This window comes from Fistularia commersonii, chromosome 24, assembly GCF_037954325.1.
Source record: "Fistularia commersonii isolate RoL2024-O1a breed Wild chromosome 24, RoL_Fcom_v1.0, whole genome shotgun sequence".
Classification (NCBI taxonomy): domain Eukaryota; kingdom Metazoa; phylum Chordata; class Actinopteri; order Syngnathiformes; family Fistulariidae; genus Fistularia; species Fistularia commersonii.
The window spans coordinates 2,561,646-2,587,625 of record NC_141307.1 but is presented as its reverse complement, the minus strand read 5'-3'; the positions used below and the strand labels follow the sequence as shown (position 1 = coordinate 2,587,625).

At 45.7% G+C, this 25,980-nt stretch overlaps 3 protein-coding genes across 6 annotated transcripts; 1 reads left to right on the top strand and 2 right to left on the bottom strand.

The window, feature by feature from the left end:
- Positions 1-3,241: 3,241 nt before the first annotated feature.
- ssr2 (signal sequence receptor, beta) lies at positions 3,242-6,901 on the bottom strand. The gene is made up of 6 exons (XM_086171720.1): positions 6,854-6,901; positions 5,796-5,956; positions 5,576-5,674; positions 5,158-5,266; positions 4,985-5,062; positions 3,242-3,824 (listed from the first exon to the last, which is right to left on the bottom strand). Exons 2-6 carry the CDS (start codon positions 5,954-5,956, stop codon positions 3,714-3,716), a joined length of 558 nt encoding a protein of 185 aa, XP_086027846.1. The 5' UTR covers positions 6,854-6,901; the 3' UTR covers positions 3,242-3,713.
- Positions 6,902-7,535: 634 nt separating this feature from the next.
- LOC147219683 (low-density lipoprotein receptor class A domain-containing protein 4-like) lies at positions 7,536-18,784 on the bottom strand. Its single transcript, XM_086171719.1, has 4 exons — positions 17,905-18,784; positions 11,901-12,052; positions 11,714-11,767; positions 7,536-10,072 (listed from the first exon to the last, which is right to left on the bottom strand). The coding sequence occupies exons 1-4, from the start codon at positions 18,002-18,004 to the stop codon at positions 9,599-9,601; spliced, it is 780 nt and encodes a 259-aa protein (XP_086027845.1). The 5' UTR covers positions 18,005-18,784; the 3' UTR covers positions 7,536-9,598.
- Positions 18,785-19,289: 505 nt separating this feature from the next.
- On the top strand, positions 19,290-25,710 carry thap7 (THAP domain containing 7). 4 transcript variants are annotated; one of them, XM_086171461.1, is made up of 6 exons: positions 19,290-19,416; positions 20,605-20,684; positions 21,592-21,729; positions 22,134-22,235; positions 22,998-23,132; positions 23,223-25,710. In XM_086171461.1, exons 2-6 carry the CDS (start codon positions 20,605-20,607, stop codon positions 24,202-24,204), a joined length of 1,437 nt encoding a protein of 478 aa, XP_086027587.1. In that variant the 5' UTR covers positions 19,290-19,416; the 3' UTR covers positions 24,205-25,710. The 4 variants fall into 4 exon arrangements, with proteins under 4 accessions (XP_086027587.1, XP_086027583.1, XP_086027585.1 ...); XM_086171457.1 differs by having other exon boundaries at positions 22,998-25,710; XM_086171459.1 differs by lacking the exon at positions 19,290-19,416 and adding an exon at positions 19,442-20,022 and having other exon boundaries at positions 22,998-25,710.
- The last annotated feature ends 270 nt before the right edge of the window (positions 25,711-25,980 follow it).

Sequence of the window (25,980 nt, the reverse complement as noted above, 5' to 3'; positions counted from 1 at the left end):
TTACCCAAACCACTCCTTTTTCATTCACCTCCACAGGGCAGGGTAACGGGTTCCTGTTCCCGTTTGCTCGCTTCTCACATCACTCAACTGAAATGGGGGCTTTTCACGGCCCGATTCCTTTACTTGTTCCTCTGGCGCCGATCACGACTTCGTTCCTCTGGCTTACCCGCTCTCCGTCGCAGGAAACTGCGGCCCGTAAGCTGTCGTGAGAACGGCGCGTCCACATGTAACGGGGTTGTAACACAGGTGAAGTGGTAACACACACCGTGACATCATCCGGAACCCTCACAAAATGTTACCAATTGTCTTTCTCGGGACAATATTAGAAATTTGAATGGAACGGAGGATTCAGTCGATCATCAAATGTCCTTGATATTAAACCATGAACACACACACACATAAATATATGTGTAAGTATATAAATATAGTACCATAATTAATCTTTAAATCATGGACTAATCTACAGGTCATACTTCTCATTCTACTCATTTATTTATGGATGATTTCTCACTCATTTAAAAGTCATTCCCTAATTGAGGTCATTTATTGCTTTCTAACATGTATTCAATTTTTTCAGATGATTTCTCTGTGATTTTTAACCACTCTTCGCCATGAGAGGAATTATTTCGCAGGTGTTGATGATGTTTTTTTCATTTGAATCTTTTTTTCATTTTCATTTCCCACACATTTCGGCTGCGATATGCTTATTTCCTGCTGATTTGTAGCTTCTTTTCATGCTTATTTCGAGGTCATTCCTCGTCGACGAAGTCAGTGCGGGTTTCCTGCAACCTCGCTCCGTCCCTAAACGAACCATCGCCGCCAAATAAAAAGCAGAAGTGAAGCCCCCCCAAGCAGACGGACTCACCCAGCGCGGTGGCACGGCTGTTCCCCTCGGATGTGTCCTGGCTCTGCACGGCGAGCTGCCGGCGGTCGGTCAGAGGCGGCGGAGGAATGCGGAAAACGGCCACATGTCTTGACAGCTTGACGTTATGTCCGACTGAGCGCTCCACACGACTCCTGATACCGGGGAGGAAAAAATAAAATAAACGGGGTTATAGCGACACCTAGTGGCCAAATGGGGAACTGACACAGAGTTCTTGTAATACAAGATAAGGTAGGATAAGATCAAATTCATTGATACAAGAAATTCCTTTGTCACAGCAGTGTAACAGTTATAATGGCAACAATAAATTTAAATATAAATATAAATATAAATATAACATAAATAGAGAGGGCAAGGATAAGAATGAACAGAATGGATTCAACATTCAAAGCGTGAATTGTCACATGTACATTGTAGAAACGTGTTTCCCTGTTCAGTGAAATTCCTACTTGTGCATATGTGCTGATAGGAAGAGTGTAAATATTATTCTAAAGATGATTATAGATATGATTATAGATAAGACGTGCGGTTTGGTGTGTTTGGCTCACAATGTGCAGGTGCAACGATGAGTGCAATTTAAGTGGGCAGGAGAGTGAAAAAGTAAGGGTGAAAAATAGACAACCAGAACTAAATGACAATATAAATAGAGTGACAATAACAATGACAAGAATAAAGTAAATAAAATAAAATAGGCAGGTTGTGTGCAGGCTGAAACCAACAAGGATAAGACAGACAGTCGAGTTAGGGGACAACACATGAATGGGTGAGGTAGCAAGGTTGTGGAAGCGCTCAGAGTTGTTTGCCGTCCAGGCTGCTATTATACCGCTATCTGGGTAAAATCAGAAAAATCTGAATTGCTTCGCTTGCCGAGTAATTTTGCAACTACAGGGAATTTGCTTTGGTTGACGGTGCTAAACAGACAACATGTAACAGGTATTAAATAAGTGAAAAATTAAAAAAGTGAGATCAGGGTGATCGAGGTCGGTTGTGCAAAATAGCAAACGACACTATATCAGAATCACAAAAAGAGAGAGAAAAAATAAAATTACATATATATATATATATATATACATATATGGGTGAGCCAATCCCTTTGGCCATATAGTGTACTTTCCATGTAGTTCGACTTGCTAATAACGATATCCAAAAGTAAAAAAAAAAACTAAGCATTTGTCATCTAAATTAGTCATCACGCTATTAGTCATTAACAAATGATTCCAATAATATTCAGGAAGCTAAATCGCTAAAGAGTGCATTAAGTTGTCATGAAGAGCGGGAGTGCGTCAGCAGAGCTATGTGTCCTCAATCAAAACAACATTATGTGCACGAGCAGCTCAAGATGGAGAAGTACCGAAAAAGCGCATGCATTGCGCATCAGAAACTGGCATATTTGAACGCAATAGAATGCTTCAAATAAAAGAAGATGATTGTAGACAAATGGAGAACAAATCCATAGATGATAAACAAAAACAAACAAGTAGGTGCTGAGGGTTCTTTAGATAGAGGAGGTGTGTGTGTGCTGAGAACATGACCACTTTTAAGTTGCAGCCTCCGAAAACATGTCAGGAATCAGATAATCCGCGGGAGCTTCATGTTGCGGAGAAGACCGTCACAACTGTCAAGGAACAATGACAAAAAAAACACCTACAACTGCACTTTTCATTCCTTGTATTCTAAAAACACTGGCTCAGGGAAACTTTGGAAACTGACACACTTTGTTGCTTGTCAGGGAAGCTCTGCATACTTTATTTTAACTGCTGAATTAATGATTGAAGCCTACATATCTTCTCCGATTGTTTCATCAACCAACACGCAGGATCCACCCACACACACTGTGGAGGTAGAGTGAGACAGGATCCAACAATTGGGTTTGGAGAAAGTGAAGAAAGAACAGGGCACGTGGTTGAAACTGTCCATCAAATATACATTCCCTCAGTTTATTTCTAAGAAATTAGAATATATTGCTCGACGGATGCTGGAATTGGAGGTCTAGAGGAATAAATAAGCATTTATGTGTGAACACAAACTTATCATGAGGTACATAGAGCGGAAGTTGCCTTAAATCATCCCACAATGAGCGAATTTTCAATTATGACTATTTCAATTATATACTGAGGAGTTTTTTTCAATTTTCTTCTATATTTCTTTGTTCAAAAAGAAAAAAAAATACCATCTGCAAATGGGTTTGTGATCATTTCAACAAATCAAATGATGGCCAGTTGCTTTCAGGCCTGATCTTGAATGTGAACACTTGTTAAATCAACCTACTTCAGATAAAATCCTGTAATAACAGCAGACTTTTTTATTTGTGCCCACTGTTCTCTCCATGTCCCAGTGAAACAAATGATTCACAAGCAGTCTGGAAAAAAAAAGGTTTATTTTTCTATTCGTTATTGAAACAGTTACAAAAGAACGGTTGTTACGGATGCAACTGCACTTGTTGTTTTCACGCGACGGCGGCTGTGAACGAACAACCGGCCCTTCATTTATCAAAGCGCGGCTCCAGCGGCTGAATCTCTGAGAGAAGTGACATTATTCTCCATTCGGGTTTTTTACGGATCACGATGTTTGTTCATAACACAGCGACAGCAATTGAGGTTTGGGATGTAAATTTGCGCTCGCGGTCTGTAACTCCACCACCCCGGTGTTCTTCCACGTGGCTCTTTCTGTAGAACCGGTAAAATTACACATGTGTTCCTTGGTCATTTTCACCCAATATGGGCTACTAGGCTATTTATTCCTGTGCCCAGTTAACCCTTGGAGTCCCGGCCCGCCCCCCGGCCCCTTCCCCCTCCCCGCCCCCCAAGTCCGAGACCTGGCAAACCCCTCATCAGTTCTTCTTGGCCTTCGGAGAGTCGTATTTCCTCTTGCTGGAGTACCAGAGCAGGAGCGGGATGCCGATGGAGGGCAGAGTCATCACGCCGAAGGCGGCCCAGTCCAGCTGGCGGAGAGAGGAGAGTATATTGAGATCATGTTTTCCTTCCTTTTTCTTGCAGTAGCACCTTGGTACTTCAGTCATTTTAAAATATAAATCGAAAGAAAATTGCACTCTCACCATAACTACCTTAGCATAACTCGTCATCGTTCTGTGACAAAGTACATGTAATTTTTTTGTACTTTTTCAATGCTCTGTATGTGTGAACGTACGGCAGTATTGACAATAAAGTTGGCTTGACTTTTGACAACTTAGAAAGAACATTTTTAAAAATAAATATCACAAATACGTGCCAGATCTTGCAGGAATGTTCTGGGAAGAAAAAAAAAAAAAACCTCTGCACTCACAGGTTGTGCCCTCAGTCTGTTTGCAAAACAAACTGAGATTCATCAATCCCTTCATTATCTCTGCTGCTTATCTCGCAGAGAGGCGGGTTTCACCCCGGACGCGCGGAGACGTCCAACTGCACCTACAGGCAATTCAGACTCTTTGATGAACCACTGAATGTTTTTAGACCGTGGGAGGAAGAGGGAGAACGTGGAGACTCGGCACGAAGATCACCCTGTCAGACGCATAAATCAAAGTAGGGAACCTTGTTACGGGCGCCGACCCGGTGCGCGGCCGTGCATCCCCGACACAAAAACCATCCTCGTTAGTGAAGCTCTCAAGGATGTCGGCTAGTTTCCTCACCACAGGCGTTCGGACTCGGCGCCGGGCGCCGTCCCCTGACAGATATTACATGTGAAAAGTATCGCCTCACACGGTCGACCCAGATAAAACAGAAACACGCATTTTTTCTCTTCAGCGGCGTTTCTGCGCCGTCGCAGCCACTTAGCTTCACTGAAGGTGGTTGGTGAGGCACGACATGGTTACCTCACACATTCACTCACACACGCAGGAATGATTTTCGCTGAGCAACGCTGATAATTTGATCAAAGATGACCTTTTTGTTTTTTTCCCTTGAATACTTCGACGCAAAAGGAAACTGCGACCCAAAGCTCCGCCTGCACCCTCCGGGGCAATATCAGCCCCTGAACCAAACGGCATGCGGCGGCTTCAGGCAGACGGACTTTGCACCGTCTTAACGCGCAAGTGATAACACACTTGTCAAGCGGCGACTGACTGGAGCTCGGACGGCCGTGGATCCGGGCCAGCGAGGGACTTACATAATGCGGGGAGAAGCGGCGGTCGAACTCCCTCTGAGCCAGGATGCCTCCCTGGCCAGGAGCGCTGGTGTAGCCAACCTGAAAGAGACGCAGGCACACGACACTTCAGCATTTGTTTTTTTTCCAAAACGCACTTCAGTCGCCGATCGGTGAGGGGAAGCGCTGGGACTGACCACGACCTGGCCGCCCTCCTGGGCCAGGTAGCTGACGGACGCGGAGGTGAAGTTAAAGTAGCCGGCCTTCAGGGGGCGCAGGACCACCGTGTGAGACACATTGCTGGCTCTGAACGTTCCGGTGTCAAGGTCGACAAGTTTTTCAGCAACTCAATCAAACAGAGCATACTGTGAAACTATTCCGGCACATAAATTCCTTAATATAAAATCAGGAGCTGCAATTTAAAATTTTAGACACTGAATCTGGGCTCTACAGGAAGTCTTACAGAGAAATACTTTGCTCTCTGATGACCTACTTTTTCTGTAATTCGTCAGTTGATTTTATCTGTTAGACAGAGAAAAAAAGGCTTGACACCACTTTTCGTTAGAAATGGACCTCTTTTTTAGAAGGTTCTTTTTCTTTTCGCCTCAAGGATACGGAGCAATTCTGTCCCATTTGACGTTCAGCATTCCTGAAACGATGCCGAAATCCTCGGGAGGAAAGGAGTCATCCGACAGCTCCACCTCCAGAGCGGCACTGCGGAGACGGAAGCACAATTTACATTTTCTCATCGACTCGAAAACCGTCCAGATGGATACGAGTTACTTTGGATGAGAGAAAGATTTAGAGAGATTTCACTTGGTTAGAAGAGTCAGACCTGGAGCCCACGTTGTAGATGTTGTACTGCAGCGTCAGGTCGCGGCCTTCCACCGCGTAACGGTTCAACAGGGATTTCGAAGCCAGCAAACGGGCTCCTTCCTCTCCCGAGCCCAGGCCGAGCAGCGCCAGGACCAAGAACACATGGAGCATCTTCATCATCTGAGAAAGAGAAGGACGGAGAGTCAAAAGTCTGACACAAAACCAGAGAGTGGAGGTCAAATATAGTTTGGGAGTTGAACGGCTGCAAGGGAACTGTCAACTAGCTAAAGAGTCGGGTCAAAGACTGGCTGGCTTTTTACTCCTAGAAGAACTCCCCACAAAGTTTGGGAAATCACAGAACTGACTTTCCTTTTTTGTTGATTGGGGGAAGTACAATCCTGTGCTTTTGACCCAATTCCCTTTACTACTTAATGCTTGATTTTAAAATGAAGGTAACACAAAATAGCAGTCTTTCATGGAAAGGGCGAATGAAAAGCTTTGGCACATATCAAAATAAACAACTACTTGGTTTCATTATGATGATAATTATAATAACTATGTTCTCTTAGGAGTTACATCTCTTGTCATGCACAGCTGACTTTTTTAAGTAACAGAGGTTAACTTTAACAACCTAAAACTATTAAAAAAATTATCTCAGAGGACAATAAGAGGGGAAAAACGGGTATTTGGCGAAGTATCCAAGTTTTATGTCAAATGAAGGCTTTGGAAACAGCGCAGACTTGGTGTCACGGCTACGTAATCAAGAACTTTGGTGAAATATTATCTATTAAGCAAAACATGGGTGGAAAGTAGACGAAAAAGCAGATTAGTAATGATTTAAGAGATGCTAGCTTGTGGCTGTCAGAGCAGGGATGTCTATGCTAGCAGCTGACGGCGCCTACGTGGAACCAGCCGGGACACAACCGACTACCTCTCGGTGTCGCGGTGACAGCCGAAAGTTGAAATTCACCGGAAAGGACGTGAACAACATTAAGTTCCCGAGTCCACTTCGAAACGATCAATTTAAAGACGCGATCGGTTTGTGGTGTTAGCACAGAAACGAGAGCAGCGCCTTACCGCCGGTTCCCCCTTCTAGTCCAGGACGTCGAGGAGCAGCGGCCGCGCAGGCGCAGAACGTCAACGCCGCTGTTGGCATGACGTGTACCGGGGAAGTGTGGTGGGGCTCGGCCGTCACAGCGCCCCCTAGTGGACCGGAGGCTACACTGTTGCCAGGGCGAATCTTTTATTTTATTTAAAAGCACAAAAGATTCACCTCACCTATGATATTATTTTTATGGTCTTGGATTATTTCTGACACTGAGCGTCAAAATTTAAATGAGCGTTGTTGTAGTTTTCTCGTGACACACATGATAGAGCTTTTTCGGCATTTCTTTGTTTACTTTTGTTGCCACGATCATAACTATCTTCATCGTTTTAGACGCCTTCACAAGTAACTTCACATAGGAAATAGTTGATTCATGACAGTTGATGACTCCTGCTACTAAAACGAGTGTGACTACCTCTATTATAATCATCGTGATAAGAAAACTTTTACACTGTTTGTGTCATCTCTTTGGGTCCGAATTGCTCCTCCCATTGTGAAGGGTCCGAATCCACCGGCTGATGATAAGGATAACACTGCTGCTCTCCAGGCTGTACGAAGCCAAGATGACACCTCCCGACCGTGACGTCGCCAGCGCAGCATTACCTCGAAAACACACACACACCAACACCTATCGACGCAAAAAACAAGCTCCTGTTTTCCAATGCATTCTTGTTGCTTTAATGTCTTTACATTATACCAGTAACAATGTTCTCTTGTGGTTTTTCTACCCACTGGGTAGTGCATGTGCATAATATATTAGTTATATACAGTACTGTACAGAAAAAGACTCAGGAGTCAGCCTGCTGAAAAAGCACCATTGGAAGTGAGGCACAACAGAGGTGGGGGCTTTTTTTTTCGAGTGCAAGTGGTTTCCTGTGGTCTGTCCATCAGGCACATTTTCACCTAACATGCTGACCTACCCGGAAATACGTCTGAGAAAATGTAAACTGGAAGTTACATGAAAAAAAAACAAAAAAAAACAAACAAACAGACAGACACGTGTAAGGAACATTTGAGACAAAACTGAAAAGAAATATATATACTTTAAGATACATTTTCCCAAATAACCTCCAAACATGAGAAAATGGAAAAGGTGGAAAGTAGCAGCAGCCGGAAGAAGCAGCAGCGTCACGTAGCAGAAGCCACACGAAAAATAAAACTAAACTAAAACTCAGAAACCTGCTCAGACATGAATAAATCATCATTTCATCCGTCATCGACATCAAATAAATAAATCAAATATTCCTTTTTTATCCATAGCATAGCTCTAAAACCAGCACGTTTGTATTATCGCCATTCAAAAGCATCCAAAAGAGAGTCGGCGTGAAGTCCAGGTATGCAGATATTGCCATTACTTCAAGTTTACTTTTACTTTTTCTTCCTCTCGTCACCTGTTAAGAGTCCGAGCATTTCATCGATGGAAAAGTCGAAAAAGGATTTTGCCGAACAGGATTTGGGGGGAGGCTCGTTTTGTTTTACCCTGATCTCAATGCCAAGACAGTGTTTCAAGGTCATCCAGTATTCGATGTAAAGTTTGGTGTCAGCCTGCACCTCTGCAGGTAAAACCGCGTACGTTAGCTAAAGTCAAAAAAGACGGACGAGGGGCCGAAAAAGGATTCCGAGGGTAAAGAAGTCTCCGGGGGCTTTTCATCCTCTTCTGTCGTTTGTGATTTGCTACTTTTTAGCTGTTTCGCGAAACAGAAATGGCAGCACTGACGTCCCTTTCTGAGGTCGGACAGTGACTCTGAGCAAAAAACGTCTAGTCTTGTTTGAATCCACCTCATTAAATATTGCCGACTGAAGGTTTTGGAACCTTCAATTCAATTTCGGTGGAGAGTTAAGCGTGAACGTCTTATAATTACAAAGATATTAAAATCACAGCGGGAAAAATTTCCAAGCGGAGGCTTTCAAAGATTCAAATTTCAGTCCGGGGCCCGAACGGCAACCGACACGTTCGGCCTCTCGGAGAAACGAAAAACCCGAAAAAGGAACGGAAGCGAGTTCTGCTCGAGAGGTTTTAGTGCAACTTGGGGTTCGCTTGCATCACAAACTTCGGTACATTCCCGTGGCCGACCGGGGCGTGAACGTCGGCGCGGCGTTCCGCGGACCGGGACGGAACCAGCTGCCAAACTCCCATTTTCAAATGACTAGATTCTTTGCAACGGAGTGGGAAAGCTGCCGATGTCAGCATACGGAGATGTCAAAGCGTACAAAAATAGACAAAACAGAAGAGATTTTAGCACCTAATAAAAAAATCTCAGCAACTTTAGTATTACATTTCAAAAAAAAAAAAAAAAAAAAAAAAGTTTATCTCCTCAGAGTACTTCGCCTACGTTGCGTCGCTGCCACGCCAGGAGAAGAAAGCCACATCACCTTTTTGTGCAAAAAGTTTAGTTCCTCGTATTTTAACAAGATTTTTTCAAATGCCGTAAATAAATAACACAGGCTGTTGTGGCTCTGACTTTTTTTTCTTGCATAACAACATACAACTTATTAAATTAATAGGATCCCATTTAAACTCTAATGTGAAACGTTCGCGATATTTTTCTGCGCTCTCCACACCAAATATTGGTCCACGTGTTTGGGATTCATAGGTATTTGAAAAAATCTTGTCGCAACGATAAACTTTTCACAGGTCGGCGTGATGCGGGTAGGTTTTGCTTCCTCCGCGGTGGCGGCGGCCGACCCGCCGGCGCTCGTCAAACGACACTCTTCTGTCAGCTCCTCTGGTCCGTGTCGGCGGAGGCCGGCTCCGAGCCGCCGTGCCGCGGCCTGGCCTCCGCGGGAGGAGCGTTATTGCTGGCCGGGCTGTGATTCGTCGCGGCGTCGCTACGGACGCCCATCACGGCGCCGTAGGAGGGCGGGGGATGCTCCGGCCTGCCGTTTCCGCGGTCGCTTCTCAGCACCGACGGCCTGGTACTGTGAATATAAATATCTATGAAGTCACTTTTAAAGACGGTCCGGTTCGGGGGCGCTCGCACCGACGCCCTGCACAGCTCCAGCTGCTGATCCGGGTGGCGGAGCTGTAAGTTGCAGGGTCCCTTGTAGGGCAGCTCCTCGCCGTCCGACAGGCAGATGATCGGGGGCAGGTTGATGATCTCCTGCGGCAGCAGAGGGTAGGTGGGCTGGAAGCGACACAGTTGCTGCTGCACGAAAGGCGGCAGGGTCCTGTTGAGGTGACCGCATGTCGCCTGGCAACGGAAGACCACGGAAACGTTAGACGCAAGTTCGGAAATTTGGGTTTTTTCGAAGTAAAAGCGTCTAAATCAGAGGTGTCAAACTCATTTTGGTCAAGGTGGTCAGACCTTTTGAAATCATTCCCTAGAAGTAACACTTATTCCAAATTTTTCCTTTGTTTTAGTGTAAAGGAGGTAATAATAATAATAATAATACATGGGATTTTTATAGCGCTTTTCATGACACTCAATGGATAATGGGTAAATGGGTAAATTATAAAAATCTTTATTTGTAATCAACTGTTCCTCTAAAAAATACATGACGAATTAATATTAAAAATGACTATTAAAAAAGAATTGATGAAATTACACCCTGAAAATATTGTTGAGTTAAAAGAGAAAATCTTGTCACTGTTGGAAATTTTTTTGAAAAAGGATTGGTAGCGTGTTCAAGAGGAGGTATCATGTTTACAAGCCTTATGATGGCTATCCTAGTTATTTAATCAATCTTTTTAATTTTGCCCGTTTATTTTTTTGCGATCATTTTGTGGTTTTAAGATCATTTCAACAACGTCACGAGACATTTTTTCATCCCAAACTCATTTTGTTTTCAAATTTTGAAGCAAAAGATACATTGCAAAGTTTCTTTTTCATTTTTTCCTTGCCTGTTTGTTTTTTCTTTAAACCCGCTGTATAAAACCCTCAGATGCATGTGAAAAAAAACGCAAGGGGACGCACTGAACACCAAGATTTGATTTCAGGCAGGGGGACACAAAATATTGTTTCGAGGGCCGAGGGTCTGAGACCAGACATGGGCGTTTGTGGGCCGCAGCCACATGTGGCCCTTCGGGCGTCCCTGTCCAGGAATAAAAACATTTATTCCGAGTTCGGCCCTCCGGGTTTCAGGTTTCTCACGCGTCCCCTTGTAACTGCCCACCCCTAAAGCAGAAAATAAGTTAAGGATACAGCATAAAGTGTGTTATTTGGAGGGTCTTGCGTTCCAGGCCATCTTTCGCTCCGTCATAATGGAATTTACCGTCAAACAACACGAGCCCTCGTGTTTTCCGAAGCCGACCATCCCAGCCGCCCGCGGTCCCGGCCGGAGCCTCCGCACATCAACAAATCAATATCCGGGATCGATGGCCCACTAACCTTTAAGAATCGTCCCCCCGCCCCCCGCAGTGTCTGGATATTCGCACAGCCAATAATCCAAACATCTGCGAGCGTCCCTGAACGCATCACGTCTTTAAGCGGCACAGAGCAGAGCTGGTATCCGTCCGCCTGCTCACGCTCACACCCCCGAGCCAACGCTCTCTTACAAAACAGTGACTATAACTGCCGCCGCCTACCAGGAGTCCACGTCTGCACTTCCTGCCGCTCACTTTGCCAAACCGCACACACACATAGACACACACACACACACACACTTCCGGCAGTCTGACGACCCCGCACTTCATCCGACACCTGCAACCGCCCTGCCTGCTCTCGTCCTCACCCTGTCACTCACTTTTCGTTTCTCTTCACCGCTCCGTTGCGTTTATTTACGAACGTGTTGGTTTTTTTTTTTGTTTGTTTTTAAATCGATGGACCGTGTTCGCCGTTCGATGTACAATACATGCTATAAATGGCTCACAATGCCCGACGGGCATCCCTCACCTCGCCATTTCTCTGTTGAGTCAGCACGCCGTTGGACCACACGCCGTTGGCATCCTGACAAGGAGAAAGAGAGCGAGAGGGAGCGTCAGATGGCTAGAATTCCTTCTGCTCTTCATCCAATGTCAGATGACAGGAGAGCTGGATCGGACTTCACCTCTCGGCGGCGGCGGCGGCGGCGTGGCCTTACCCTTTGCGCGTCCCGGTCCCGCTGGGCGTGACTGAGCCTGCTGAGGAAGGCCAGGGCGGAGAGCCGGTAGTGGTTGAGGAGGCAGATGATCACGACCGTCATGAAGGTCATCACCAGCAGGATAATTATTATCTGAACAAACTCCAGTTCAGCTGCACGGGAAGGCGGAGAGAAACGTCATTAGGGACGGCCAGAACATTTTTTTTTTTTGTATTGGTTGGGTGTTTTCTTTCAATCGTGGTTTAAAATGACGCAATATCATTTCCCTCAACGCAGATAAATGAGTTCTTTTGAACGTTTTATTGTTTTGGAACCGGAGATTATTAAACAATGAAAATTTTAATGTAACTTTTAATCAAACATTAAAATTCCCCACATTGTCAAGGAACTGATTTTTTACAACCCGCAACCTGAAATATGTAGAAATGAACATTTCAACACGAATACGTCTCACGATTCGGGGGGAATCGTCACTTGTGCGCCATCTGATGGTAAGCTGAAGGAAACCAAACAGCTAAACATGAATTTGAAGTAAAAAATACAATCAAAATATTCAATACTTTCACGCAAATCTGCTGAAATGTTCCTGCTGGGGCCGACAAAATAAGACGGGAACGGGTTCTGATCTTAAAACCAGACCAGACGCTTGTCACACGTCTCATGACTCCACGATTCAGCTGGTCGGCCACACACACACACACACACACACACACACGCACTGAAAAATGTCAGAAAATGTTATATTTACATCAACAATCAGCTGAAGAGACAAGCCGCAGGACCCATGTGGTCTGGTGTTTAAAGTGTGTGTGGGGGGGTCATTCATTTCCCTGACACATTCAGACGCACCCAGACACACACACACACACAGCGCTTAATAATAACAAGGCTGAGCTGCAGACCAGACACCATCTGTCTCACATAATTAGCTGCGTCTCTAATCTACTCAAATAATAAATAAAGACGTGCTTTGTACGAATAGACCCGACTTTATTCAGTCATTTCTTATTCCACGAAGGACGAAGACAAAGCTGTGGAAATGACTTTGGTCCCCTTCAGAACACGCTTTTCTGTGTTTATTTTTTATTTTTCAAACAAAGTACGACCGCGGAGATCATTTCGCGTCGAGCCATTTTTTGACTTTCCTTTCCCGAGACGTGTCTGATGAAGCGACGACGACAATGATATTTGAGAGAGGCGAGTATTTCAGCGAGGTTTGGGGGCAAAATCAAAAATTGAAAATAAAAGACAAATGTTTTTGTAACTCACGGAATCACAAAAAAACCCCGTTCATCCAGGCGGTCCAGAGGGGCCTTGAACTCATCACATTTAAAAGCTGTAGTTCTACCGTAGCTCGACCTTTTCGTTCACTTATTAGGAAATATTTGAGGAAAATAGAGTGAAATTTCAAGATGTTTGAGAGGCGACCAATAACACCCACGCAGACATTACGGCTCGCTGCTGGCGAGAATCCCTCCTCACGACAACTCTTCATCCTCCGTTTCGCCATTTCAGCAAATCGCGACCAAAATACACGACACACACCGGCACTGGACACACACACACACACACACACCCCGGGTCACACCGGGATGAAGCGAGTAGGTTCACGAGTCCGCGTTTCTCTATTTTCAGCCTCGTTTTGCGGAAGTCATCGCCGTTCAGATCAATCGGGAGAGAAAAAGGAGCGATGGCAAAAAAAAAACAACTTGCTTTTCTGATTTGCAACACGGCCTCAGTGCTCACAGCGCGGCCGTCCACTCGCTCAGACCTTCTCCCTCCGAGCAGAAACAGCCGTTTGAGAGTCTTTGCCACAAGAGTACACGTGTCAAACTCAAGGCCCGCGGGTCAAATGTGGACCTCCGAGTCATTTTATGCGGCCTGCGAAAACGCCGTAAAAAATCCGATGCCTTAAAATAAATAAGTGAAACGTGTGCATCGACCATAAACTGCATTTCCCACAATTCATGCCGATCATGTTATCCAGGAAGTGCCGGCATCCTGCCATTGGATTGTGGTGAATCCACATCAATGCCATTCTCAACACGTGGAATTGAGAAATACAAATGATCCCTAAATGTCCAGGAAGAGAAAAGCATCAGATGGAAGGCTGTTTCAAGAAAGGTGGGAAGGCCAATACATGTTTGTGCTTCAAGGCGTTGGTCATCAAAGAGTAAAATCTACGTCTGCGTTTTGACACCAACGCGACGCTAAGTATGCTAAGGTTTGCCCTCTAGAAAAACAAGAAATCGTCCAAGAATTAAAAGCCAAACTAGGATGGCGGCAGAATGTCTGCACCAAAACACTGCAGCAGTGAAAGCTCGCTTTGGATCAGAGCAACTAGCAAACATTTGTTTACATCTATGCAAATGCATATGTAACATTTTAGATTTGAATGAGTAATAAATTATTATTTAACATTAAGGAGTAAATACATTTATTTTACATTCCATTTGGTAACATTTAATTCCAATTTTGCTGTTACCGCTCCAGGTGGCCCTTTCAGGTCGACCGTTATGCTGATGTGGCCCTCGGTGAAAATGAGTGTGAAGCTCTGCACGAGAGCTTCTGCAAGGTTTGCATGAACACGCACCTTCACTAAAATGTCATTATTCAGAACAAGACTAGATGTTCGCCTTCCTCCATGCAGACGCCCGGGTCTGGGCTGGAGATCTCAGCAGCAGCTGAAAATACACGTCGAGAGAAGGAAAACGTCTCCTCCTGCAGCCCCGCCCGATACCAGACCACCGGGCTGACAGGAAGTCACCTGACCCGGCTCGGCGCCGCTCCACCTAATATTAGAACACCGCCGGGGGTTCGCCGTCCCGCAACAGGCCGCTGAGAAGAAGCCGCGCGGAATCGCAAAAGGTGATTTTTGCTAGGAAGAAGTAAAATCGCCGTCCGGCGCAACGGGTTCAAACTTTTTCTAGAGTGAGACGCGCCGTCTTCATAACAAGCCCTTTTATCTCAGCGAGAGGCGGTTTGATGAATTATTCAGGCCGGTATATATTATTCACACGGAAAGTTATAAAACATTCGGTAAGACTTTGCCTTTGACGGCGAAAGCAGGCGATATAAGAAAAAAAAAAGACGTGAAACCAAAAGACGGTTCAAAGGTGGGAGTTTTGAAGGTGTAATATTCAACGAATTAGGCCAAAGACCGACATTATTTAAAAACACCGATGGGGGATCCTGAAAGTGTTTTTCAGGTCCGTCTGAAACAATACTCACATTACAATCTGCAAAAACGGCTCCTTTTCGAACGCTGCGAACCGATTCCAGCTCATTGGATATTCAGCACACATGTGAAAAGTGTAATAACCACTTGAAATACATTATAGTCTGTAATTTATTAATATCCTTCAGGCTGTGGTGACACACCCGGGGAGTGTGTTCACCGAAAAAGCCTCCTCTCTTTCAGGGATTTCGCCATTTTGTCCAAAGTTGGATCTGAAATGCATCAATGTTTCTGAAAAGATTTTTTTTTTTTTTTAATTTCAGACGTTTCATTCAGGACACAAAACCCCAGAGAAGCCGGAGAGGAGTGTGTGTCGGTTCTGCTCTATGTGTGTGTGTGTGAACAAAGAGGAGACAAAGACTCAGACGCTGCCGGTGACTGACAGACCTTCACCTTTCACCTTTGACCCCCAGGGAGGAGCAACGTGAGACAGCAGCCAGCCGTAATGAGGAGACAAATCAGCCCCAGCATTGTGTGTTTCATTCAGTCGTCCCATCAACCCCCCACCGTTACACACACACACACACACACACACACACACACACACACACACACACACACACACACACACACCGCCTGCTAACTGCAGCTCACATGTGGGCCTGAGTGTCTTTTTGAGACGGAGCCAAGAGGAGACGGGCGTTCACGTGATCGGGATCTGCGCCTGTTCAGCGCCACTGATTCTTCTTACTTTCAATAATCTCTGCGCGTCGGCCTTGGAAATGAGGCTCATTAAGCCCCGGATTCATTTGAGCGTTCATTTATGACCGCCGGTGACGTTCACTATATCACTTTTATCATATTTACTCAATTTGGTAATATTGCTTTTATACATCGGATGAGATGTTTTTCTGCTAATGGCTCGGTATAACCTTCACGCCAAAACACACTTAGTTATTATCTGCATCTGGCTTTATTTTTGTTTTGCTCAAGATGCTAATTTCACGAAGCCAGACAGATATTACACTTGATTCCGCTTGTATTCTTTGCGCATTTTCTGCTCGATCTGGACGACCTGCATGTGAGAGAGACACCACGTGAACAAAAGGTGACAGATTTTATTTTCTCCGTATCTGAAACATTCTTTTGCATATATCTCTGCATTTTCTTCTTGAAATTTATGGTTGAAATCAAAACACACTGTCATTATTATCATTATTATTGGTGGTAGCAGTAGTAGCGGTGGCGGTGGTGGTATTCCGTCTAGAGCTAAGTAGCATTTGAGCACTGTTTACATGGTAGGTACTGAGAAACCCGTCTAGACGGCGGCTGAAAAGCCGCAAAGATGAAATGACGGCCTACGTGTTCAAATGGGATGAAATGAGAGAATCCGTCCAGTTCAAATGTCCTGAAACCGCCCCGGACAAGAACATCACACACACACACAATGGACGGCGCCACTTTTGACCATGTCTGGAAACTGGGAAGCGGCGCATACAGAGGCTGAGCGCCGTGAACATCCTGTCTCGGGTTTAGAGCGGCAGTGAATAACAACTTCCTGTGTGTCAGTTAGTCACAGCTGAGCGGGGGACGAAGCAGACGCCTGGTTTAGGGCCAATAAAGCGCACAGCCTCGGGTCTGTGTATGGAAACACACCACCGCCACATTTTGACCCTGTGAGCGACGTGTTAAGAAGATGGGAATCACGCAGTTCTCTCTCTCACACACACACACACACACACACCATCTTGTCCTGTGGTTTTGCGATATCTTTATCTCTGCACATTTTGCTCGACGGTTTCAAAAACCGAGGGCCGTGTAAAATGGAGATAAAACATCTCTCCCGCGGCCGCAGACGCTGGATTTCATCCAAATCTGACTCTTATCGAGGCCGGATTTGAAATGTAAGGGAAAACGGTGTCGTTTCGGGGGGCTCGTACCTCCCCGGCCCCCGCGGCAACCGGCCGATCTGCGCACTAAAATCCAAAGAGACACAACAGGAAGTGGGGGAAATAAAAGTAAATGAATGGATTGGCAGACCATCAGCTGCGCTCCGTTCATCTGGTCTTTCACTGCGAGACACAACACCGGAGCCCCGCTCCCCTCCCTAACCCTGACCTCTGACCCCCTGCTTTTCATTTGCATGGAACTGCAACGCCTTCGCCATCCAGTCTGAAACATACCGTCTCCGGACAAAACCAAAACATTTTCTTCCGGTTTTATTTCAGATCTGAGATTACGCGCCGTATTTTACGAGAACCCCCCCCGCACGGCCGGAGCCTGAAGTATCACCGTGCGTCAGACCATTTGTGCCCGGTGACGCCTGCTTTCTATGACCGCCTTTGTGCAGCACAGATCGGCCTGGGAAGTATGAGATGTGGGGGAGGGTGGCCGCCTCGCCAGCCGGCCTCTCCTCACACAGCAGGACCAGAATACACACCAGGCTCTCTCCTCCTCCTCCTCCTCCTCCTCCTCCTCCTCCCTCTGAGCCCCACAAGGCTGCGGCTATAAGCTCAGACATCCAAAAAAAAAAAAAAAATGTCCTGAGACTCAATGCCCGGGGAGTTGAAATGGTTGCCAGGTGAGAGGAAGGGCAAAGACTCCCAACTCCAGGCTGCACCACATCTGCTGCTGAGTGATAACAAAACACCCTTATATTGCTGCTCCCACATAACCTGCACAGGAAACTTAGACTGCTCACACACACACACACATGCACTCGCACACGCACACGCAGACAGGCAGCACCGTTAGAGCCTAACCCTGCCCGGAAACTGCTCTAATTTGTCTGAGCCCCCCTCCTCTTCCTCCAGACCGGTGACTTACATATATCCATGCCCTGTGGCGGGGGTCCGGTGCAGGTGCAGCGGCATAAACCATTGGACTTCGCCTTGCTGGAGCTTCCCGGTGCGGCTCTGCTTCTCATGAGACGGGGGTTCGCTGGCTGGCTCCGGTGGAGGTGTGTGCGGCGGTGAGGAGGGGGAGGACGCCGGAGAGCAGAGCCGGGGCTGAGCCGCTCGCAGGCGGCCGCAGGGGCGGAGAGCAGCGGGGCGGTCCTGCAGCCTCCTCCGGTGGGGGGGTGGGGAGCCTACATCACGACCGTCGTGGAGCTCCGTGGACTCTCCTCATCGTGGAAATAATCCCGGTTCGGAGATAGGGCATCGGTGTCTGCGGGAGAGTGTGTGTGAGTGCGAATGTGTGTGTGTGTGTGTGTTGTGGGACGCGCTCTGATTTGCAGCCCGCCTCCTCTCTCCTCCTGTCAGTGGGGGAGGAAGTGATGGGGACAATGGCGGAGGGAGGGAAGGAGGGCCCAGACGAGACAGCCAGCTCCCAGACAGCCTCCCCCACCGCTGACCGTGACCACCAGCTGACTCCAGGACAAGTGGAAACCCCTCATGACAAAGCTTTTTTTTTCCCCCTCCTCCGTCTTCTTTTTTTTTGCTCGCTTTCCGAGCACCTCCTGGGTGCAGAAGGTGCAGGATTTGAAGTTTAGTTTCTGCATCCGATCAGTGTCATCAGTTGATCATGTGGAAAAAGAGAAATCATTTGGAGATTAGCAGGCTTCGAGTGTAGATGTGCCTTTTCCCAGCTGATATCTACAGTGCCAATAACTTGTTGTGCGTGTCCACATTAAAATAAATTCGTCGTTATTTGCTTTTTTTGGATTTTTTGTCATTTCACGTGAAAGCAAAATGTCAGAACACGATTCCATCTTCAGCCAAGCGTTGGTATCAGAAGAATTATCTGATTAACATCATTTTTATTTACTTATCCATCTATTATAGATTGTTCACATTCAATTGGTGTTGTGTCCCCGTAACTCATGTTAATCCAAAGTAATTGTTGATTTGAATGTACTTTCTTGGTTTTTAATTTGCTTTATTTGCATGCATCGTGGCACTGATTGTTTCAAACTCCGTACTTACTGTTATTTATTTACTGTTGTGAAAATTTAATCAAATACATCATGACTCAATATAAAAACAATAGGTGGACTCCTGCTATTTTTACGTTTTTTTTCTTCCCATTTTTAGTTCATATCTGTGAGAAAACCTATTCATTTCAAGAAATAGGAATTATTTATAAAAAAAATGATCGATTTTGGCAAAGAAAGCCCGATGTGTTGGCGTCGTGCGTTGGTGAGTCGTGCCTGTTTGCATCCGGTGTCTAAATAAAGTTTTAGCTGAAAAAAAAAAGAAAAAAAACGATGACGAAGCTACAAGGAAGAAGGTGAACGGAAGACCGAACAGCCATCTTCGTGAGGTCAAAACCGCTGCGCAAGAGTCGTATTCCTGTATTAACACATGAATATTCTTTCGTCTTCACCCAACTGAAGAAGTAAGTGGCATTTAGGTACAATATGTGTTTGTTGCGTCCACAGCGGGTTAGCATGTCGCCATTTCTGGGCTTAAGTTAGCATGTTCCGCTAGCTAGTTTACGTCTGCCGGGTATCGCGCGGAGCTTGACCCAAATAACGTTATAACGGTCGGCCAAAGGGAGAGTCTAAACATGTAAGGTGGTTGAAAAATACTACAAATATTCAAAAAGCCGTAATCGTTAACAGCCAGCTACAGCGGGAACGACAGCATCTAGATCGGAACACGAAAGTTTTCTTTTTTTCTCTATAAACTTTATTGCTGATACAAGAACCGGACACAGACAGAGAAACAGCGCCATCTAGTGGCGAAACATCGCAATCAGAAACAGCCTGAAAGGCCAAGTATGTATTAAAGCTAAAGTGAACAGTGAAATAGATAATAAAATAAACGAATAGTCCACACTTTTATTAAGATTTTATCTGAATTTGTCAAAGTGATGATTAGGGAGTGATGTTATTGTTGTTGTATGACACAATATGTACGGCCTTATAATATGTGTGTTCAACAGAGTGATGGTAGGTCGTGCTGGCGTGCAGTGATCTGAACTTCCTTCCAGAGGGGAGAAGTAAGAAAATTTTGTGTCCAGGGTGTGATGAGTCTGCAGTGACATTTATTGCCTAGTTCCTGACAGAAAATGTATCGGTCCATGAACAGAAGGCAGTTTGGCATCTATGATTCTCTCTGCAGTCCTCATTGTCTGTTCAACATTGAAGTTTATATCAATCATGGCAATCATGGCAAATAACTTGCAGTATTGCTTTTCTGTTAATAAGTTAAGTGTTCATAAGGAAATAAAAGGTATTTAATTTCAGACATACCTGGAGAAGCAGCAAATATGTATCTTTATTTTAGCCAAACTTGATTGACAACATAAGACTTTATTGATCTCCAAAGGGGAAATTCGGCCATTGCCACAGCATAGGGCAGAGCACAGGTAACAAAAGACGTAAAGCAACGACAATAACAAAAAATATAAATAAAAAGGAGTAGACTTTTTATCCAACTTTGTGAAGTGAAGTATTTCTGATGAAACTCTTAAACCGGATGTTTTCTGTTTTCCATCGAGATGGAATTCTTGTCATACTTGTCTGATACTGACAGAAGACACGTGGCAAACTATAACCGCTGTTTGTTCTCGTGCCCATAGATGCCCCGCCATTGTTCGGCGGGCGGCTGCAAGTCTCGGGACAACCGCGAGACACGTAACGCTGGTGTGACTTTTCACAGGTGGGCGCCGTGTTCAATGTGGAAAAGTTACAGACGGCGTGGGCATCTGCTATTTTCCGATCAGCCCTATCACGTTTGCACCAATTTCATCACGTTCATTTTTGTTTTCCTGTCTCCGTTCACCATTTAGGGACGACAAACTGAAACCCTATCATTACACGTATTATTACATTTGGATTTCTATTTTTCTTTTTTAAGAAATATCTTGCTTTTGATTCTTTCCTTGCTCAATTTTGATGTGGCTTTTTAATTTGAAAGGCCAGGAGTACCATCATTTCTGGACTGCTGAGCGCACCTGAATATAAGCAGCACCAGCTAAAACTAACTAAATAAGTATATGTTTGCATATATACGCTGCACTTGTCCAGAAGCCACAGGTGTCCACGTTGTAACGTGAGATATTTACACAGATTTTAATCTTTTAATTAAATACATACATGTAACATCCACTGGAAATCCTTTTGTCTGAACAGTGTCTGTAACACAGTTGATGAAAAAGATGAATACTAAATAACACGAGGAAAAGTCCATCCATCCATCCATCCATTTTCTATCCCTGTTTTATCCTACGCCAGCCAATTGCTATCTTTATCTTCCTCCTGAGCATGACAACCATTAAAATCGTCTTCATCGTTGTCAGAATTGAACGGCCTCCGAATTTTACAGTGATTTCACTGGTCCTATGTGACAAGGCTAAATGTTTTGGCGGCATTAAGCTCATTAGCACCAGAAAATACATGAATTAGCCACATCATTGTTTAAACCACTGTGTTGAAATCATGTGAAAAAAGTCACAGCCAATAGTCGGGAAATTACTGTAAATTGATTGCTTATCAATTTGACCAAGCTAGTGTATAGTTGAATCACTCACATGTGTATATCTTTTCTTTCTGTCTCAAATGAGCAGGTTACCAAAAGAAGCAACTCGCCGGAGCCTGTGGATCACAAACTCCCACCGCCCCAATTCCTGGGATCCTCAGACTGACTTTGTCTATTTCTGCTCTAAACACTTCACGCCGGAGAGCTTCGAGCTGACGGGATGCAGGTCAGCTGCCAGTCAGGGCTGGGTGTCATTGAAAAACCAAAAAATGTATCTAGTTTCTTTATCACGACATTGTGTTTTGTCTGGAGAAACGACAAACACGAACTGGAACCCCCCCCCCAAATTGCTTTTCCAATTCATTTCTTTCACATGATGATTAAACATCATAGTGATGATCTGTCTTTTTTTTTTGTTTTTTTTCCAAAGTAATCAAATGATCAACCCAGAAATGTATGATGCAGCTTGGTGAACTATGTATCACAAGTTTACATCTTTAAATCAATCCATAATTTAGAGTCATTTGCAGATTTCATGCAAACTTAAATTGTTCAAGTCTGATATCCATGGTTTAGCTGAACAGATCTCTGACCGGCAGGTGACAATCCGCCCTTCTTTCTCCTCCCCAGCGGGATCAGAAGACTGAAAGAAGACGCGTTCCCCACCGTGTTTGACTCCTCTCCAACCGCCAAGTGTAAAAGACGGGCGATGCCTCCCAAATGCGCCGACAGGTGTGCAGAGCTAAGTGATTTATTTGCCGCGGCCTGGCCCCGCCTCTTCCCAAGTCAACATCGTCAGTGTAACAGCGAGCTAACAAAGGCGCGTTTGTAGATCAGTTTGGAGTGAAGCGGGAAGGTTTTGTTCACATCTTAGAGGTCACATTGGCGGCAGAATCCAATAAGCCCGTGAGTCAACGGCCCTCATTTTTGACCTGTTTCGTCTTGTCAAATTGGACCAGTGAAGCATTCTGATCAAGTGTCAATGCCAGAAGCGACGCTTCTGAAGTGCCTGAACCACTTCTTCCCTGGAGCGGGCAGTCACGTAAACGCTGAGGTATAAGTGGCTGCGAAACCCCGGGGCGGCCGTGCACTTCGAGCCACTCGTCACGTTACGGATTCCATTTCCCCCCCGGGGTGATGTTAGGAGGTGGGCTGGAAACAGCGATGCTCCGACAGGGATCCTGTTTTGCGAACGGTCTTCTGCACCTGCCATGCAAATTTGTAACAGAAACTCTTCCAGCATGTTTACATAAACCCATCATCCATCCCTGCCAGGGGAAGGTCATGTGACTTTTGCTAATTTTTTGAGTAACCACAGCAACAAGTCCCCAAGAAGCAGGTATAAAACAAAAAAGGTTGAACTCTGCAGGAATTCCTGTGTTTGTTTTCAAATGAGTGAGTTTACTCACTTAAAAAGGTCTGGATCAACAAACTACTCTGGTTCAACTTCATGTGAAGGACGGGTTAACGGGACATTCACTCCTTTCTTTGCAGGAAGAATTCGGGCGAAGAGACAGAGTTGGGTCCAACTCTAGAAGAAGGTCGGAGGTCGCGGGCCGAGCGTAGGCCCTTGTCTTCTGGAGCGCTCGCAGAGGTGGAACGGCTCTCGCCCTCCCCGCCGCCGTCGCCGTCGCGCTACATGCGCCGCCTGCCGCCGCCGCCGGGCTTCTACCTGCCAAAGGAGCACAGCTACGCTCAGCTCTGCCCCTTGCTGTGGAGGCGGCGCTACGACCAGGCCATCGACTGCCTGGAGAAAGCCCTGAGGCAGCTGCACGCCGCCCGGCGGAGGGAGAACCGGCTGCGGAGCGCCGTGCTGAGGCTGAGGGATAAACGGCTCAAGCACACGCTGCTCGTGTCCCGGGACGGACCCAAACACAGGGGGGGCTGGATTCCGGAGGCGGAGGGCCGGGGAGGAAGAGGGGAGGATAGAAGCGAGGATTCGGGACAGTTGGAGGACAGATGTGGGGATCAGATGGATCAGGCCGGGGCCGGTCTTCACCCGGACACAAGCCGCTGGTCTGAAGACAAGGGGTTCTGTTTTTACTGTGGAAGGGGACGGCTTGGGGGGCGGTTGACACAACCCACGGGAGACGTCCAGCCCGCCGAGCCCACGGACTCGGCAAAGACTTCCGAAGGTGGATCCAGGGTCACGCCAGAAAGGCCGCCAGGGGACGAAGCCGGCCTCCCGGCGCCTCTTCCTCCGGTTCTCCTCCAGAGCTTCCAGCCGGCGGTTCCGGGGGCAGCATCCCTGCCGGACGCCCGCGAGCTGAATCTGTCCTTCCTCGAACCCCAGCAGGAGCCGCTGCTGTCTGAGGGGGGTGACGGGGAGTCCGAGGGCCCGGAGTCTCACCAGGATCTGTGCCCGCAGCTGTTTTGGATCCAGGGCGACGCCGAGGCGCAGCTCATCCTCCTCCCCCTCCCGGCCGAAGACTGTTTGCAAGGCCTTCTCAAGATGGAGGGAGTCGGCGATGACGCACAAACCGTACTGGTTTCAGAACTGGACCTGAAAACAGAGTTCAGCCCGACGACGGAGGGCGACGGAGGTCTGTCTGGAGTCCAGATGCTCTGTGAGGATAAACAGGGAAACCAGCGCTCTGCAGTAGACAGCTCGACGGTGGAAATGAGGGAGGACGTGAGGGAGAAGCTGAAGGAACATCTGGAGGGGTTTCACCTCCAGCTCAGCACTGAGTTCAGAAACTGACATTTTTATCAGTCACAGTCAAATCACTTTCTGATGAATTATTTCAAGCGGTTTTATGTTGCGCCTTATTTTTTATTTAGGTGTTAGGTAGACATCAGAGGAACGGCAGAGGTCACTTTTAAACTTAGAAATAGTTTTCCTAAAACCAAGTATAACTTTTAGTGTCAATATGTCTACATTTGCAAGAAAGGTCCCACAGCAAGCAAACTGAAAATTAACTGGAAATTAGTGTCAAATATATATTTTTTTTAAATCTTAGATTGCAAGAATACCTCAATGTGTGTGGAAAAATGAAAATTAAAAAGCAGTGACTCACCTACAAAATCTGAAAACCAGAATCGGCAAAGTGACCTGTTTGTTCGGGCCACATTTCTGCCTGTAGATTGAAACCTGTCACGGTCATATTTTCAATAAACATTTTTCAGAGACCGCCCAGTCCAACCTACCGCTGCAGGGAAACAAAGCTGAAAACTACTCTCAGATACGGCCTTGGTTGCAACCTTTAGCCAAAAGGGCGATTTGACAGGGACGTTTAAATCCGATCACTCGACGAGGGGTCGGCGTGGAGCGTCACAGGGTTTGACAGAAACATGGCGTGAGCAATTATTAAACATAAACAGGAATACAGACCAGGAAGCTGAGCAGCATCAGGACAAAGTAAGGCTAATAGCTTTGCGCCACATGTAAATGCTCGAATGGGGACCAGGTGGAAACCATCAAGGGACTGTTACGGTGCAGACCATCAGGACCATCCTTAATGTTCCAACTCATTAATCTAAAAAGGAGAATCGTGCTAATGGATTTTTCTTACCTCTGACGCTCAAATGACATTTGAGCGTCAGAAATGACACGGAAATGACAGAAATGACACAACTATTACACTGTAATAGTTGAATGCTTGTGATGCCTCTCACCCAGCGGCAACGGAAGGAAAGAATGAATGCACAGCTTTGCTGCTTTTGTTGCAACGATGAGAAAAAATAAACACGCACATCATGTATCACCAGGATAGCTGGGATAGGCTCCAGCCCTTCTGTGACTCTCAGTGAAGGATAGGCGGTATAAGTGATGCATGGATGAAAAATATGCACTAATGTTCTCCAAAATGCACATATGTCCTGATTTTCACCTGAAAATCAAGGAGAAATAATTTCTTGTGATTCAACATTAGACATGTTTATTCTGGTATGCAGAATCTGGAAACATGTTTCCAAGTTCAATGAAATTCTTATAAGATCGATCAGATAATAATAACAATATCAATAAATATGAGTATAAATATAAATAAAAGAGACAATTAAAAGGTAGCAAAAAAAAAAAACAACAGCAAGGGTGACAATAGACAACCAAAACAACAAGGATAAGAGCAGGATGAAAAAAAACATAACATGTATGAACATAACATATATGTATATTATGAGCATATTATAGCAATGAAATGCAAACAGTGCAAAGAAATGTTAACAGTGTTAACATGGTTGTGACGAATAGCATTAGATATTTTACTGTGACAGTGTATTGAAGTGACTGCAGAGCTGGGACTCCACCCGAGGACCCGGGCTGACATCCCGGAATCCTAATAATAAACAAAACATTTTTAGGGTGCGTTACCCGACACTCAAGGACATCTTCATACTTGCACATGCACATCCCACCTTCTCACTTTAATATTCCCATGTAACTTTGACTTAATGGCACTCCTTTTGCATCCTTCTTGTGTGTGTGCTTGTGTACATGCTTGTTAACACAAAGCATCTGGAGCCCCCCACCCTGATC

What these genes read in the sequence shown, in the direction of transcription:
- ssr2 (XM_086171720.1), bottom strand. Translation starts at nt 5,956, where the DNA reads ATGATGAAGATGCTCCATGTGTTCTTGGTCCTGGCGCTGCTCGGCCTG. An exon ending in AGGAGGGCGGCCAGGTCGTG is followed by an intron (nt 5,063 to 5,157) that starts GTCAGTCCCAGC and finishes CGTCTCTTTCAG; the next exon opens with GTTGGCTACACCAGCGCTCC. An exon ending in GCCGCTTCTCCCCGCATTAT is followed by an intron (nt 3,825 to 4,984) that starts GTAAGTCCCTCG and finishes TCTCTCCGCCAG; the next exon opens with CTGGACTGGGCCGCCTTCGG.
- LOC147219683 (XM_086171719.1), bottom strand. Translation starts at nt 18,004, where the DNA reads ATGAGAAGCAGAGCCGCACCGGGAAGCTCCAGCAAGGCGAAGTCCAAT. An exon ending in GCCACAGGGCATGGATATAT is followed by an intron (nt 12,053 to 17,904) that starts GTAAGTCACCGG and finishes CTTCCCGTGCAG; the next exon opens with CTGAACTGGAGTTTGTTCAG. An exon ending in GGGACCGGGACGCGCAAAGG is followed by an intron (nt 11,768 to 11,900) that starts GTAAGGCCACGC and finishes TCTCCTTGTCAG; the next exon opens with GATGCCAACGGCGTGTGGTC.
- thap7 (XM_086171457.1), top strand. Translation starts at nt 20,605, where the DNA reads ATGCCCCGCCATTGTTCGGCGGGCGGCTGCAAGTCTCGGGACAACCGC. An exon ending in TTCGAGCTGACGGGATGCAG is followed by an intron (nt 21,730 to 22,133) that starts GTCAGCTGCCAG and finishes TCTCCTCCCCAG; the next exon opens with CGGGATCAGAAGACTGAAAG. An exon ending in CCTCCCAAATGCGCCGACAG is followed by an intron (nt 22,236 to 22,997) that starts GTGTGCAGAGCT and finishes CTTTCTTTGCAG; the next exon opens with GAAGAATTCGGGCGAAGAGA.